A 17,799-nucleotide genomic window follows, 5' to 3' on the forward strand; every position below is an offset into this window, starting at 1 on the left:
GGATATGAGGAGTACCCGATGACAGGCAAGACTGAGGTATTTGTCTGGAAAATCTGCGGCAGAACAGAGGTAAAGCAAACAAAACCCCACCAACTGTGGTATATAACTATGCTGTAAAGCGTGTGGGTGTGCATATAGATGTGTGTGTATATGTGTGTGTATACACACACACACACATATATATAAAACAAACAAAAAAAAAAAACAACCCCCAAAAAACCTGTCCAGGTCTCTTATTTGCTGCTAAATACTTGCATGGAAAAAGCCACCCTGTGGCCTCAAGGCAAGCAATGAAAAAGAGGAAACTAAATTCATGACATTGAAAGCTAGCTACATCAATGGCTTCTGTGGTCTCACAGTCAGTATTTTACAAATCTGTTTCAGTTTCTTTTTGTTGCATCTTTTTTCTGAGAAAAATAGCATTAAACCTGTTTTAAGCACAGAAGAAATCAGTGGAAATTAACCTTCATCGGTCTCACCTATTGCGGAAATCCACCCCCTCAGCCTCCTAAGGTAGTTTCAGGTTATTAGAACTTAAATGTTACATTCAGCTATTTCATGTGTCACTGCCTCCACGTTCCTCCCACACATCAAGTAAAAAGGTTAACTCTTTACCAGTTTTGTGTGTTATGTGCTTTTGCTTCCATGACAGATAACTGTGAGTGGGCTGTCAAGTGGAAAGAAGAAAATACTTCCTGAAAATTTTTAAGTGGTCACTTCATAGCATTTTAACTCTTCTGAGAATCTCAATGCTTTTTTTGAGATACGCAAAGACAACATAAGTGGGTGATCTTACACTGAAACATATGTTTAAAGTTGCATTTTGTGCTGTTGACCAGGTTATCCCACTACGGTCTGCAAGTTGATGTGAGTACATCCTTTGGCTTCTAATACTTGGGGTTTTTTTCTGTATTCTTGAATGACTTCTAGAATGAAGAAGGCGGCAGTACTCTTTATTTCTTGCTAAGCTAATGCATAAGCTTAACAACTCTTCTTGCACTACGCAGTGTCAAGGCAAGGGGCCTTCATTGTGCTTAAATCTTGGGGAGAGAATATCTGTTCTTACCAGAGATGGGCAGGCAATGCTCTTCCCGTTATTCCTGTTTATGACCTCTGCAGACAAGAGTAAGCTGTGTAGAAGTTTCCGGTCATTGTTAGCAGCTGTTTGGGACTTCTTGAGATTAATACTGTAGGGACCCTGAGTTTGTGTAGATGGATGACTTCTTGCTACTGATGTTCCAAGGACTATTGCTTACATATGGCTTTGATCAGATGACATGTTTCTTAAAATGCCTGTGGCATTTTATGTACTAATTTTCCCAACATTTCTGTCTCTGGTTACAGTGAACCACTGTTAGCAATACAGAATTTTCCCTAGTGGGGAATTTTCCAATAATGGGGAAGTTTCCTAAAGAAGTAGGTGGAGTTACCTCAATATTTAAGTTCTGTCACAAGAAGTCTTTGCGCAGAGAGTTCTGTTTTTCCTGTCTTCTTCGTTTGATTGTGAAGGAAACATACAGCAACAATAGAGAAGAGCATTTTGCACTGTGAATATTTTTTTCCTTTTATAAAACTGTTTGCCATAGATGTCAGAAGCTGGCAGGAGGAGAGAAGGGGCATTGTGGTAGGTTCTGTAAGAAAAATCACGAGAAGATTGCAGCTTTGGTAAAGATCTTTGATTGGCAGCTGTGTCTCAAGCTGCTTCAACCGATGCAGCCAGGGGATCTTTCTGCTCAGGGCAAAAGAGGAGAAGGGTCTGTAATTGTTATTGCAGCGAGCTTTTTCATGCATATCTGGATTTGACTTGGACCTACTTTTTTTTTCTCTGAAAGTGAAAAATTGAGTACAGCAGCAGACTTTCTCAGTCTTGAGGAATTTTGTAAGTAATAGTCATACTTCTTTTGTGTGTAGTAAGGCTTATTTTCCTCTACGGTGGGAGAAAGCATGCAAATTAAAGTTCAGCAATCACAGGATGCAAGCATGGGTCTTGGAACCATAAAAGCTTACTTGTCATCCATCTTCCAGGAGTTAATCAGGACACATCTCCTTGGAGTTCATACTGACTTTCAGATTTCCTGACAGAAAAGTGGGTATGGGTTGCATGCGTGGGTATGGGTATCTTTCTGTGATTGTAGTGCACATGCTATTTGTTCTGAGCAATCTCTCAGCTACAGCGTCTACTTTAAAAAAAGTAGAAAGTATTTTGGGGCTGAGCGTGCTGCAACTCTGGTCATTCTGGCATGGGGAGCACAGAGAGGTGCACACCTATACCCATCAGTCTCAGTGGCTCGCTCTTCTGCAGGCTTCCCTGTAAATATGATCAGAGCACATTTGTGAGATTGGTATGCCTCTACCTTGTTTGAGAAGCTTTACTCTGGAGCTTAGTTCATGCTCTGGACTGCTTGTTACTCAGGCAGTGGCACCATAATGGAGGCACTCTCACGCGTCCGCATCACCAGAAACTCTTAGGTACTCACAGGATTAGGCAGCAGTTTGCTAGTGCTTTTAAGAACATCACTTGTGGCTAAGGAATGAATTGGGTACCTAACGATATTTATTTATCAATCACCCTGAGGATCTTACTTGTATTTTCCTGTCCCTGTTTTCAGAACAACCTTTTGTAATTGCTTATGCCTGCCTAACAATGTATTAGATGGACTCCTTTTCTCAGCTCCATCTGTGTTGCCTTCTGCAAACCTGCTATTGGGATCAGGCAGCAGCAATCTGTAGAAAAAAGTAGCTTGAATCAAATTCTTATGAGGAGTCTAATTCCCTTAAGCCACAACACTGTAAAGGCACATGTGTCTTATGATTCAGGACAATATTGTTACTTTATTATCATCTTAAAGTTGACAACCAGAGAAGGAAAGACAAAACATCTTACCAAAAATGGTAAGAGTTGCAGTCCAGGTAGAATTTCATCAGTTAGGAAGCGTGATGGGTATTACAGTTGCCTAATTTCTTACGCAAGTGCTGAAACTACCACTAGAAAACAGTTGAAGGCAATCTTCCCTTGTTTTTGTGGCTGTTTGGGTATCCAGAATGAGGACTTTATTTAGATAAAATTCTACAGTCCTCTGTACTCACGAAAGACTTCCATTACAATGAGTTTGAAATTTTCTTTAGAGTAATTTGAAAAATGATGGCAGCGTTTGATACTAGTATTGCTCTGACTTAAAATACTTAGCAAGTGCAGTGGGTGTGTGAAGGTTAAGTGTATGAATTGACATTAATCAATGTTTTATAATGTTAAAGTGTTGTGTAGGTGTATAAAAGCTGTGTCAATAAAGAGAGGAAAAAATTCCGATAGAAAATTGAAATAATTTACATGTTCAGAGGTAAAGCAGCAGAAGTTCAAGAAAATAGATTTTGTTTGTAGGCTGACTGTTTTTGTCACTGTTTTACAGAGGCACTATTGTGTAAATACTTGTTAAATGATTAATTACTGCATGAATTCTGTTCACAATATATGTAACTTCACCAGCCCTGTTGTAAGTACTGTGAGAACAGGTGTTATAAAACAGGGTGTGTTCACAGGATGTTAAAGAAGGCAAACAGGTGGGGAAGGACTAAGTTCTATTTCTTCCACTGAATGCGTATAGAAGACTCCATTCTTCTCCTAGCAGGAGTAACACTCTCTGCTACAGTGTAGGGTAACAATTGGGTATTTGTGAGTATTTATTTACTAATTGACAGATAGTGATAAAGCATATGTTTTGCCATAACCACAGACAAATGTTTAAAGCAAATAAAATTAGATGTTCTTCCTGGACCCATGCAGGAAGCTTTCTGTCTGATCATCTACTGTAGTTAAAGATGCAATTTTGCCATGTTTTCGTCTAGAGTGGAATTCAGTGCTTTCTGTCCAGTTCTTTGTGTGGAGTGACTACAAAGTGTATTTTACAGCACAAGTTAGAAAATTATCAGATATTTATATTTGTCTATTATTTTATCATTTTAGGTTCTATCTACATCATGGAAAAGCCTTTGCTTTTGTATATATTTTTATTCTACTGGCATTTTCTAAATGGTAAGAAGCTGAGTCATAAGAAGCAGTAGAACTGTTTAAGTATGTTTCCTTTCCATGTAGAAGCGCAAAAATGTTAGTCCCTCAGTCTCCTTCAGGTGCTAGCATTTGGGGTTTTTTTCTTAATGTTATAAATAAGAAGGTCTTAGCATGCTTTTACATTAAACTAGATGTGTGTGCTTAATATGTGTGCTTTGGTACGGGGCCAGGTTGAAATCCCTATTGGTGTTTCAGCACAGACACCATTTCAGACAAGGTACTGTTCGCATTAAACAAAAGGTTTTATTGGCACTGTCAAACCTGGGAATTGTCATGTATTCTTTAACATTGCATGTAAAAACAATTGACATTTTCATATAAACAGAACATTCCCATCCAAGGCACTAACAATTGCCTGTAATTGTGGCAGTGTTCTGAAAGCAGCAGCTGAGGGGCTGCGCACACACATTTGCCTATTTTTAGGACAGTATCACACTGCATGTGTGCACGAAGCAGGTGTTTGCAGGTATAAATAGCCCAGTTTGTCCCAAACTTGGACAAGTGCATGCAAAAATGTTTAACTTTTCTGAACAGGGCAGATACTTTTGGTCCTTAAAATGTCCTGTGTATATGGTAAGACATGACTTTGAAGATTAGGCTTACAATTGGAAAATTAAGTTTTCTTCCAAATTTTGTTTTTCAGCTTTATTCACGGTTGAAGCCCCCCAGCCACTCTACACTGTGGAACATGGGAACAATGTGACCATGGAATGCACATTTCCAGTGAATGGGAAATTGAAGTTTAGAGATTTAAGTGTCAGCTGGGAAAAGAAAGATGAGTTAAAGAAGCAGGTTTATGTACTTCTCAAAGGAGAGGAAGACTTCAAAAGTCAGCACAGTGACTTTAGGGGAAGAATAAAATTGTTGAAAGAGAATCTGAACTTGGGACAGTCTCTCCTTCAGATCACTGATGTGAAGCTCAGAGATGCAGGGGTTTACCGCTGTCTTATTGGCTACGGGGGAGCCGACTACAAGACAATCAATCTGAAAGTTAAGGGTGAGAGTGCTACTGCAGGAGGTTCAGTGCTATCTGATACTGTTAAAAGATTTCAGAGGAGACCCTGGAGTAAGACAGGTTTGGTTTAACATTTAAAGAAACCTCTCCAGAGACAGGGGCTGCCTCATGGCCATTGTGCAGCTGTATAACTGTGTTTCTATCTAGGTTGAATCCATGTTCTGTCTGTTATTTCCCACAACGACGTATGAGGAATGGTGTTGCAAAAACCATTTAGACAGGGCAAAGACCAAAAAGCTAATACAGTTTTCTAACAGCATCAAAATTGTAATAAATCCTATACCTCTAGTTACTACGGAGGGACACAGTACTGATATTTACTTTTCCTGTCAAGAGTATTATTTACAAAATCCAAGATGATGTACAGAAACTTGGCCCAGGGGCTAGGGATAAAGAAAAGGTGTCTTGCTAATATATGCTGTTCTTTTAGCTTCCTACTAGTAATAATTTCCTCCCATTTGTTTAGCTCCTTATAGAACTATAACGCAAGGAGTGGTGAGCACAGGAGACAACAAATGGAAGTTGACATGTCAGTCAGAAGGATACCCACAAGCTGAAGTGATATGGCAAAACAGAGAATATGAAGATTTGACTGATAAGGCGAACACAAGTTACGAAGCTGGAAGTGACCAGCTGTATCGTGTGACAAGTACCCTTACAATCAAAAGTAGGATAGATGAGACTTTTTACTGTATATTCTGGAATAAAGAGCTGCAAGAAAATACATCTGCCATTTTACACATAGCAGGTAACATTTCTAAGGTTCATTTATGGTAATACGCTTCAAGGTACTATGTCATTTTCACAGAATCACAGAATCATTAAGGTTGGAAAAGACCTATAAGATCATCAAGTCCAACCATTAACCCAATTCACAGGCATAACTTTCAGTACAGCGAATTTTTTCCCAGTGGAATCAGCCATGATTTGTTTCTCTTTCCTATCTAATTTTAAAAAGGCTAAAAAGAAATACCTGTGTTGTTGAGTTTTGCTATTAGTGTACACATCTTACTAACATGTTCAGCATGCATGTGTGGATGGAATTCAAGGACAGGAATTTTGCATAACCTACAGTTATGTGAAAATTGAGTCTGAGTGTTAAAAAAAGTTCCATTATTTGAAAAGCATATAGCTCAGAGCCTAGAAATGATACCCTCCCATAAAAATTAAACACATCTTCCAAGAACGTTCTGTTTTGCTGATGATAACTGTCAAATAAATTTGAACAATATGATCTTTTCCTGCCACTACAGCCTTTGCTTTGAGCATATTTAGATTTAACAAACTGTACACACATTTTTTTCCTCATAAAGACTGGATTGAAGGAAGATGCATGAATGGAGAAGACCAATACAATTTCTCATTAGACCTTTTAACTGGGCACCACCCCTACTGCTTTTGCTTTTGATTACTCTCTTAATTTCTGCATTGTACACTGGTATGTTTGCACAAGCTTTCAACCAGACTGGAGATCTGATCCAACTCAAAAATAATATTTCTGTTTATAAGACTGTTACTTGGTCAGGTCATTTCTCTGGTCCTGTTCACCACACAGTTTTAAAAACGCCTGTGCTGGCACACTTTTTGGGACTGACAAGGGGTGGGAACAGGCAGCTGAGAGTGAGAAAGCCAAGTCATGCTTTCAACGAGTGGTGAGCGGGCAAGTTTGGTTTTAACAAGAAATGCCTCTGGGATTCAAAGAGGCCGCTTATCCTTTGTATTCAGAGCTTTACCAGATGAAAGGGAATCTTGGTTGTCTTTCTTAATCAGCTCTTTCCTGTAGTCCTGATGGGAAACTAAGTTAGTAGCACTTGGTACCTTGGTGACCAGCAGAATTTGTGACGGGAATCAAAGGCATATCACATGGAGTGCAGGAAGCAAAGATAAATACGAATATGCTGTATCTCTTTTTTCCTTTATTGGGATAATGAGATACGGCGAAGTGCACCATCATCACCTGACCTTAGACACAATCTAAAATGCTGTTATTGTGTCTGAACTGCCTATAACAAAAATAATATGGTGAAAATGAAAAGGGAGAAGCTTATGCAATTATGTAATGTCTTTGTCCCACTTGTTTTTCTCAAAGATTCAGCTGATGGTGTTCTGTGGACTGAGAGCAGACGCTTTGTTGGAGCAATTCTTATTGTGACTGCTTTCTTCGGATTAGTGCTTCTATTTATGCTTTGCATAAGAAAAGGTATTCAAATTATTTATTTTAGTGGATCTCAGTTATTATCAATCTGTTCTGTTAATTCATCGTTGCAGAGGTGGAATGAGGTGATAAAAGTCTGCTTTAGATCTTTCATCCTGAAACCACTGAATTTTTTAGCACATTGTTTATTTCTTTTTCTTTATCTGGCTTAGTTAAATACTAGCAAGTTAGCAGAGTGGAACAGGTTGTCAGCCCCTCACAAAGCACTTACCCATGCGTCTCTCTTAATTTTTCTTCTAGGTAATGATCTAAAGCAGTAAGATTAGTGTCTAATCTATTCAAACATCAAAGCACAGGTTGTGCACCTACTGGAAATGGACGTTTCCTATTCTGTGTCCTCTCTTTTGATTGGGGACCAGAATGCTGGGAGCAGACAGGGCACTGGAGGGGTTTTTACGTATTTTTTTTTCTCCTGCATGCTCTGAAAAATTTCACTGAACTGTGAGTGCATGTTTTTTTAAGTGAACTAATTGTTATGAATTCTACATATATCTTTATTCTGGTTAAAATACCATAAAAACAGTAGACTGTATATGAAGTGATATGTCCAAGGTTTTGAGTCTGAAAGATTTTTTTTCACAAGAGAGAATATTCCCACTCTGCCTTCATACCACTTGATTCATTTCCTTGTTAAGTTTTGAGCTTTTTCAATTCACTGACTTGAATTGCACATTTTCAGCATCACAGTATGCTGAAGGCTAAAGCATTGGTGGTCATTTTTTTTCACTTGCTAGCTAACCAAAGAAGAAACTTGGAGAAATAATTTTTAGGGTATCTGAGCATGAAAAGAATATGGTTTGCCCCCAAATTGAAGAAAAAGATGTTTGAAACGTGCTGCTTAACCTGAAGTACTGTTACTTGTTTTTTTCTTTGGTTGTTAGTGGGTTTTTTTTTTCCTTGGAGGGAAGGTAGGTGTGTCTGAGGATTTTATATTCAGGGGTATTTTTTACTCTTCATTTTAACAGATAAATAAAGTCATGCAGATCTCAGAACATCTGTAGGACTCATTTGAAAATGTCAAAAGGAAAGTGTTTCTCCTGAACATTCTGGTTTTGGCCAGAATTATTCCTCTGTATAACAAATTCGTGGATTTTTTTAGCTGATGTGTAGCTACTTCTTTTTGTCCAATTAACTTTTTGAATTTTCTTTTTTGTCAATTTGTCTGCAGAGAAAATGTACAAGAGGCACCGAAGCTGATACAGTACTCTTAGCATTATAATATCATACTGGCATGACTCTGTAAATTACTACCAGAAATGCTGCCAAAACCTGAAAGAGATAGTTGACTAAATGCTCCTCTCAAAATTCTTCAATTTTATAGGAGATGTAAATGTGTGTAGCTAGCATGAAACTCAGCTGGAACTAATGCAAAGGCTAGTTGTGCTGTCTTTTCAAGTGGTATCTCAAAAGCTTCCACACTATTTTCCGAGGCGATGTAGCAGAACTGTTGGTTTTCTTGTCTGCCAGCTCTCTTTTGCACAGTGAAAACCAGAATCAGCCCTAATTTCTGCCTGGAAATTACACAAAACCATCTGTAAGCAAACTCTACACTGAGCGTTCATGCTAAAGTTCCATAAAATAAATACAAAATTGAACTAAACGTGGATATTCAGTGTTTTGGTCAGAAACTTATGTCCTGCATTAGCGCTATGGAAACATGTCCTGGGAGAAGTGTTTGTAAGCTTAACAGGCTGGCAGGTGATGCTAACAAGCTGCACAAGGCCTGTAGATAACCCTGCATGTATAAGAATATACCTGTCCTAAGAACATAATAGGAATAGGAGCAGAACATGAAAGTGGAAGAAGGGACAGCAAAATCCTTGACATCTCAGAAGATTCCCATCTGGGGATTTCAGTGAAGGTCAGAATTTTCATAGGTTACTTGAGTAATATTTATTTTTTGTGTGTATACATGATAATGTGTATACATGTCATGATGTATGTGATTATCATGATTATGTTATATAAGTGTCTGTGTCATAAACTGCAAGTTGATTCAGAAGCTAAAGTAGCAGCAACAGGTTTTTCTTTTAAAACCCAGGTTGTCCTAAATGACCACACAAGTGATTCTTTCAGAACAGAACCGCACTGGAATATGGGCTTTTTCCCCCTCAAAAAGCAATGAGAAGGTGATCCCCTTCTTGTTCCCTCTTGCCCAATATGTTCAAATTCTGGGTGAAAATATACAATGGAAAGCCATTTGAACAAGTTATTTTTCAGTGAGTTTAGTGTATAGTACCAATGGAGTTCTGGCTTAGGAACAAGGAAAGGAAATTGGAAAGGAAACTGACAGACTGGGTGCACTAAAAAACATAAAGTCTTTGAAGAAATTGAGTATTTTGAGAACCACTGATTACACTGTGCTAACTATGCCCTTCCCACCAGTGTGCTTAAGCCCCCATTAGATCTAAATTAAGTATTTAGTTTTCTTTTTGATTTTTCTCTCTTATTTTCTTTCAGCTAGAGCAAATAAGCACAACAGAACACCTGTGGCTATCTCATCAATAGCAAGTATGTACACACAGCATAAATCTAGCTCAGTGTGATTCTTGCATAAATAATTGCTTGAGAATTTACTTTGTAATGGTGACAACCGAATGCACATTTACATTCAACTTTCACTTTGCTTTCTACTTTTCATTTATGTAACAACTATAAATTACAATTGAAGAGTGACTTTTCATTACTATGCTAACTTCTTGTAAGGAAAACGTGAAAGAAAAGCATACTTTTTCCAGGAGCAGATACAGTCCTGATATGCACAAGAAAAGCACAGAGTGGTGTGCTGTGTTTTGGAAAGTGTGACAGGCTTGGACATGCTCCCTGGAATATATACCTCAGGATGGCAGCACATCCTGGTCGGCAGACTCTATGCTGCAATTGAGCCATGTTGGCATGATCCTGTGTTTTCTCCAGTATTATAGTGTGCATTTGAGGGTCTTTGTCACAACATTGAGGACAGAGGGTTTGGCCGTGTTGAGAGAAATACAGGAAGAAGCTTTAGCTTCCCTAACAGTTTCTTTTTCCTCCTGTTGAGATAATGGTGCTATTTGCTATGAGGAAAGCTCAGTGAATGGCCAGTACCACCATGACAGTGAGAAATGGAGGAAAGAGTAGAGAGAATTAATATTTACAGTAGGAGAGAAGAGATTAAAATCCTTTAGCCTCCTCTCATGATGGCTCGTGTTTTTTTGTTTTTTTTTCATTTGTTGTGTTGTTTTATTTGGAGACCACTTCAAATTAAACTGCTGTGTGAAAGTTAGTTCATACTGGCAGTTGGGGTTTTTCCTAAGAAAACCTCTCTTGAGAATACTTGCCCAAAAAGGACACAACATTTGGTATTAATCTATTCTCCCGATCTGCATTTAAGTCATGTAGTTCCTGGACGGCCTGAGATAGCAGCTTTTACCAAAGATTTATCACTGTATGAAAAGTTTAAGCTATGCTGACTGTTATCTGTATGTATGTCATTTATTTAAAGACCTGTCAAAAGATAAGGATACACATGACTGTAGAGATGCTTCTTTTGAAGATGAAGAGCTGAAATGTAAGTATAAATGATAAAGGGAAAAATAGTAGCAAATTGCACACAGCATAAATTGTCCATGGTCATCAGAGCCTTGATTCATGGCTGGTTTATTTAGTCCCTTGTTTCAACAGACAGAGCCTTCAAGAGAAGTACAGCCTTCCCATTCTCTGTCTTACAAACTTACCACCATAACTCATTGTGTACTGGGAGTTATATCAAATAATTAATCTGGTTTCAAAAATAAAAAGAAAAGCCATGCAAATGAAAATGTGATGTGGAGATATATAACAACCCAAATTAGTCTAGCTCACACTTTTGCTACACAGAAAGGAGGGATGATGGCAATGGGTAGGGAGACCTTAAGCCATCATGGCCATTCAAACAAGTCTCAAGCCATGAGATTCTGTCTCAAGCAAAGCAAGAAAATAAATGACCAAATCTCTGAAATCTCTGAAACATACTGTGGTATGGAACAGAAGGGTGAAGTTATTGAGGTTTTTCTTTCATGTTCTTTCTGACTTCTAAAGCACTTGTATTAATTATATCCCAAATTCCTCCCTGCTACACTTTACTGGTGTAAACGTAAATAAAGGTAAGCCTGCTGGTCCTTCAGGTATAGATCTCCAAGTCAAAGAGTCAGGACCTGGGGATATGCTGCTAGGGATACTGACAGATAGAGCACTGAATGTATTTGAAAGACTTTAAAAGAAGATTTTAAAAGAGTGGGTGATCTAAGCCACAGCAATTCGACTGTAGTTGCTACAGACCGCTTCCCTCCAGTGCGTTTGAACTACCACTTTATTTCCTCCCATGATCATCTTTTTCTATTTGACCTTTTAATTAATTTCATTTTATATCTTTAATTTTGACCACAAAGGAATTTTTTTTGGTACCTCTAAACTCTAGGAAAGAGTCCCAAAGCCATGAAGTGTTCTGTGACTTCATAATTTTGTAATTTGGTAATTTTTTCTTATATTTCTTTCTTTTCCAGATATGCATATTGAGAAGACCTAGAGAAAGCAGGGGGAGCTTTTTTGCTCTGTGGTGAAGGTTTGACAGCTTGGATGTTCTGTGTTCTGTCTATTAAGGGGCATACTGATTTTTTGGTTTTATTCTTTAATGGCAATCTACTTCCATATCGTTGTAACTCAGGAAAAGCTGCAATGAAGTTAATAGAATTATTATAACGTAAAAAGTCCTTGGATTCAGGCTTCTGTATATGTGACTAGGTATGAGGGTATTTATTTAAATATACAGGTTTCTGCTTTCTCAAGTTTAAGCACTTTCAAAGACATGTTTCATGAAAAATATCTTTAAGGTAAAGCACTTTAGGTCTATGACCATTATGAATTTCATAGCTAGTTCTTGAATAGGCCATCTTCTGGGCTTTCCTTTTTCTCTTTTCTTTTTTCCTCTGCACCCCCAGCCCCCACCCCACCCCACCCCCCCAGCTCTCAGTTTCCTGCAGAGATTTTGTTTTCCAGCTTTTGAAGATGTTTTTCAATACTTTGATCCTCATAAAAGATAAGGGTGCAACAAGACAAGATGCCATACAGACAGGGCATTTTTTATCCTTACTGTAGAGCTGAAAATACTAGATACTCACAGCGAAAGCCTGAAATAGATGCTGTATCCCTCTTGGCAACCATGGTTTGGAAATTATTAGATAATACTGAGTTTCTTGATCTCTTTCTCTGAAAAGTGTTTTGGGGATTTAATTTCCTTGTGATATAGCTGGCACTACTTAGTTACTGCTCATTAATCTTCTGATTTACCATTTGGGGATAATGCAACTCTTCAGACATTCAGAAAGAAGAGCTCTTGATTTGGACTGCCTTTTTGTTCATCTTGGGAATAGAAGAAAGAGAACCTTCTCACTTCCAGGACATGAAATACATGCTCATGTGATGATTACTTAAGAAATGCTGAGGCAACATGCTCCTGGATCCCATTTCTTAAGCTATTGCTTTGTTACATTTTGCTAGGTGCATAGCTTTTTTTTTGGGGACATACACAGATGAAAATATTTATTACAATGCTATTCACAATTATATTTTTTTAATAAAATGTTTTGTTTTTCTTGTGTTTTTTCCTGCTGTCTTTGACTTGTCAGTAAGTACTGTTAGCACTACTTGTGTTTTTTTCTGGGAAAATTGGGTATCTATGATTTGGATGTAAAATAGCGTCTACACTCATGTCATCCGTCTAATGGCTCCCACTAAGAAGAGGCAGTGGAGATCTGGAATCTGATTGGACTCAGGTTTTATTTTTCAGTTTAAAGTAAATGAGTCTGTTGTGCAGTCCTAAGGATGTGAATGCAGCCCTCAGCCCAGGGCTTCACTGCTGGCAGTATTAGATCTAGCTAATGTAAAGTTGTGCTTACTACATCTCAGCAAGATGCCCTATATAGTAGGATAGAGAAATGCACCTCATAACCATAATGGAGTTGGTAGACCTCAGTTAAGTAAAATAGTTACTATAGAGTGATTTCCCTAATTCATTGCAGAGCTTGCATATTCTGATACTGATTCCTGCCATTCGGTTCTTCAAGGATGCTATGTGAACTTGAATATCCCCTGCTGCTTCCCAGCATGCTTTTTGAGGCCACAGTCTGGGTGTCACTGAAGGCAATGGCCAACTTTTAATTATTCCCAGAGTGCAAGAATGGCTTTGAAATATTAGAGCCATTTGTAGAAAAAGCACTAACTCTCCTCAAAACGCAAATGTAGTTTCATATCACCACATAAATAATTCCCCTTCCAGACAACCTCTGCATTTTCTACTTCCTTTTTGAGACTGCAACAGCTGTTTGCATATTAAAGTAAAAGTGAAAAGTCTGCTCCTTCTAGTTATTATCAACCTTTGCAAGGCAGTGCTGTTAGTGCATGCTTAGTATCATGGAACCGAAGTCAATGTCTTCATCAAGCTCCACCGGACAGCAGGAACTGTTACATTTATCTTTTTCCAGCAGGAGAAAATGTAAGTTACTGTTGACAATGCTGTGTATCAGATGAGTTAGATAATGAAATGAGGGGATAAAAATACATTCTAAAATTCTGTAGCTGAACCCTAACATACAAAATGCCAGTGCTTGAATTCCTGAGTTGTTCATAGAAAGCTTGAAATTTTGCTACTTCATTAGAAAAGCAGGATGTGTGGGGGATAACGGATGATGTGAAAAGACCTGTCGTCTCTAAATAAGCTCTAGTTTATATTTCTCTGACATCCAAACCAGAACTTGTCTAATCTAATTTTATTAATTTTATAAATTAGGCTTTTAGGATAAGCTAAGTGTCTCTGCTTCATTTTTATGAATACAGGAAGACAGGCCCACATGCTCATCCTCCAATGCCATGAGTTGTTTCGACACAATTACTTTCCACTCCTGACAGAGGGAGAATATGCACCCAACTGAAAATACGATGCATTTAGGTCATGAGAACTAAGTGAGAGGAAATCCTTCCTATCCTAACATAAAAAAGTAGTTAAACACCATATTTGTAATAATCTTTTTCCTTCCATTAACAATTTTTACATACTACTTCAGTGGTTTTGGATATCTGGAAATTGAAATCCAGTAGGAAGCTAGAGCAGACAGCTTTAGCAAGCTGCATTTTGCTTCCTAATGGCCAAGCATTGTTAGATGCCCAGAAGTGCTCAGAAAAGCCTGGTTCATATGCATAATCTAAATTGGCTTATTGGTATTTGAGTTCAGGACTCATTCATTTGAAAAATGTAATTATGAACAGGTTGGTGGCCTGTTTTGTGATGTAGCATTCAATTTTGTAGAATACGTATGCTATTACTAATAACAATTACATTGAAGAATAACTAATAATCAGAAAAATAGAATCATTGCTATTGACCTTCAGGGCTTTTCATGGAACAGCATGCAGGATGTGTGTCCCTTTTCCCTTTTGGCCGAAAAAGTAACTGTAATGTCATTGAGTGATGTGTACCAATGGTGCATCATCCAAACATGGGCTAAACAGCAAAATGGCAGAGATGTTAACAGTGGAACTTCTGCTTTTGCATATGTTGACAGTGGGACTTCTAGTTTTGCAGCATCTTCTCCCCAATTCCCTGTCTCCTCCATATTTCTTTGGTCCTGCAATCTAGGTGATTGTGCCAGCCAAGTCCCTGCCGGGTACTGCTGGGTTCATGAGATGCCCAAGGCAGATCACTGACTCTTAAGCAATTGCACTGAGCTTTCTGTCTCCTTGTCCCAAAACGACCACATGAAGAAAACCTATCGTAGCCAGAGCTGGCTCAGAATGAGTAGAACATGGTGATGGTGACTGTAAAGTAACTTTGGGCTACCTCTTCTGTCGGGTGGGAAGAGAACAAGGAACACTTTTGTTTTTCTTCCAGAAGAAGTCTCAATACCTGCAGGGAAACTAGACACCTAGGTGCAGGGGAGGTAGAGATTCCTCAACAAACAGTGAGGAACTTGTGGATGCGGTAAGCAAGCAAAGGGCTAATCAGAAGAGAAGGAACATAGCAATCAACAAAACAAGGCTTCCCTGAGGACTTTATGCAGGTAGAGAGTCACCCTTGGTAGGACACTGGTATTCTGCAAAGGTGTTTGCTGGGAACCACCATGACTCCAGCTGGGACATCCATCTTTTACAATGTCTCTGGCAGAGGATTGTCTCCTTTTCCACCTCAAAATGCCTATTGGCTCTGCACGACTTGCACATCATTCATATTTTTCTGCCTTTTTCTTTATTTTACCATTAATAAATACTTTAAAAATGTTATTAATTGCAAGGTGTCTTTGCATAAATACTTCTCCCGAAATAGGCTATCTGTCTTAGTGTGGAAGGCCATGAAGGAAACAAGGCCTTCGAGAGTTGGTGGCAGGTGGAGGCTGAAGATGGAGTTAAGAGAAATAGTAGGCATAAGCATCGGTCAGGAAGAAGTCCCTTAGGAAGATTCAATTCCCCCACTCTCACATAGTTACAAAAAGAGCGCAGCTCTCAGGTTGCTGCCATCTTTAACTCCTTGCTTTTACTGAAAATGTTAGGACATCAGGCAAACTTGATTTTAATTGTAAATCATAGCTCAAACTCAACTCTGGCCCTATGAACTTTTCTTTCTCCTTCAAGTGTCCAGTCATCCAAACCATTGACTTCTGACAGCTGCCAAAGAGGTCAATGGAGTTTTTCTGGAAAAAAGCCACGCTACCCAGGAATTACTTTATGTGATAGGGCTACACAGGTTAAGTTTACTGAGGAAAAGAAAGTAGTATAACAGCGGTTTCGTTGAGGTGGATTGCTCTGCACCAGGCAGCAGGAGACATGATTTCACAGTCTGAGTCAGACTGGAACTGTGAGGCAGGCAATCATCATACATCATCCCAAACCAGCCAGGATTTACGGGACTAAAGCCACAACCATTATTTGCGTGGAGCTAAAGCACAATTCTTCCAAGTGATGAGGAACTAACTGGAGACAAAAGAGTATGTGTGTCCCACCTGTAGCACCAATGCATCCAAGAAACCTGGGAAGAGACCACTGTGTCGTCTTTTACGTCTCCCATTCATGATGTGGTCATAAATTAAGACAGAGTGATGAACTGCAGTATGGAACTAAATAGTACCTAGTAACAGTAAAATGCACAGAGACATCCATTGGTTGTTTAATAGAATAGAATACTTTATGTTAGAAAGGAGCTCTGGCAGTCAGCTAGTCCAAACTTCCACTCAAAGCTGGGCCAACTTAAATTTAATTGCCCCGGCTTTGTCCTGTCAAGTTTTGTATATTTGCAAGGATGGAGAGTCACAACCTTGCTGGGCAGCAGTGTTTGACTACTCTCATTGTGATTTTTCTTTTTTTTTTTTTTTAGTAATATGGATATAGGTGAAAATGAACAGGTAAGGTGTTCTGCAAATGTTAGGTCATCTCTCGGGGAATTCTTGTAAAATTAATCTGATGAAAATTTTTAAAACGCAACTTGATAGTTTCATGAATGCAGAACAGTCTTACTAACTGCAATTTCAGATGCCAAGGCTATATACTGCTCTAAATGGATATAAATCCAGCAAAAAATTAAAAGCAGAATTTGAGCATATAAATTTTACAGAAGACTTTGAGCAAACTTGTTTGGATGCACGTTCTCAGCAACGCAGAGGACTGAACTCAGTGCATGAAACATCAAAATGAAACTGGAACTGCTCACAAATTCCTAAGAAACTTCGTGGTTTCCTTTTAACACAGTCAGTTGTTTTGTGACATACAGCCTGAATAAGATCAGCCTACAAGCTGTGCTATCAGTGCATGTTTTAAACTGATCATGAGAGTTGGACAGTTTCTGCTATCATGAAAATAGAATAAAGCTACTCTGTAAAACTTTGGAAATCTTAGCTGTTACGTGAACCTGATTCTTCCAATGACTACGTAAAGATCTGTTGTGAGTATAACACTGCTAAAATGCAAACCTATGTTTACTGTGTTTCTGATTGATGGATTGCAGATTTTTTTCCTATATTCTTAAGATTTGCTTAAATTAAGTTTATTTTCAAATGATTTGTAGGGAGTGGACTCTGATTCTGAACCAGAGATCGAGTAAGTTTGAGATCCTAAAACACAGGTCCATCTAACTTCAAACCCTGGAGATTAAAGAGTTTTAGAAGCTGAACCTGTCTCGCAAGTCAATCTTCTGTCATAGGCAAAGGCAGAAGTGTGGTGCTAGCGAGCCTCTTCAGCTTATGCATTGGTCTGTTGCTGTTTGTAAATCTTTCATTCTGAATTTCAGGGAAGAGTTGTAAGGAGACGAAAAATCTGTATATATTTGTATCTAGATGTTCCTGCTTACTTTCTTCTGGTTATTAAACCCCTACCTGCAGATGGTAGGTTGTTTTGATTGTACAGCAAGTCTGGGAACTTTCACCTTCTGCATTCCCAGGAGGAGCACAGGCTAGGAAGAGGAGAATTTCTTGTGCTTCTCTGAAAATTCTTTCTTTCTGTAGAAGC

The 17,799-nt window shown here is 38.6% G+C and overlaps 1 protein-coding gene across 1 annotated transcript; it reads left to right on the plus strand.

The window, feature by feature from the left end:
• Positions 1-3,961: 3,961 nt before the first annotated feature.
• LOC104263441 (programmed cell death 1 ligand 1) lies at positions 3,962-11,987 on the plus strand. The gene is made up of 7 exons (XM_009820126.2): positions 3,962-4,030; positions 4,710-5,063; positions 5,548-5,829; positions 7,171-7,281; positions 9,757-9,807; positions 10,778-10,843; positions 11,817-11,987. The coding sequence occupies exons 1-7, from the start codon at positions 3,976-3,978 to the stop codon at positions 11,837-11,839; spliced, it is 942 nt and encodes a 313-aa protein (XP_009818428.1). The 5' UTR covers positions 3,962-3,975; the 3' UTR covers positions 11,840-11,987.
• Positions 11,988-17,799: the final 5,812 nt, after the last annotated feature.

This window comes from Gavia stellata, chromosome Z, assembly GCF_030936135.1.
Source record: "Gavia stellata isolate bGavSte3 chromosome Z, bGavSte3.hap2, whole genome shotgun sequence".
In the NCBI taxonomy this organism is placed as follows: Eukaryota; Metazoa; Chordata; class Aves; order Gaviiformes; family Gaviidae; genus Gavia; species Gavia stellata.

Coding starts and splice junctions, on each gene's coding strand:
- LOC104263441 (XM_009820126.2), top strand. CDS start 3,976: ATGGAAAAGCCTTTGCTTTTGTATATATTTTTATTCTACTGGCATTTT. Junction 5,830..7,170: donor TGCCATTTTACACATAGCAG/GTAACATTTCTA, acceptor TTTTTCTCAAAG/ATTCAGCTGATGGTGTTCTG. Junction 9,808..10,777: donor GGCTATCTCATCAATAGCAA/GTATGTACACAC, acceptor ATTTATTTAAAG/ACCTGTCAAAAGATAAGGAT.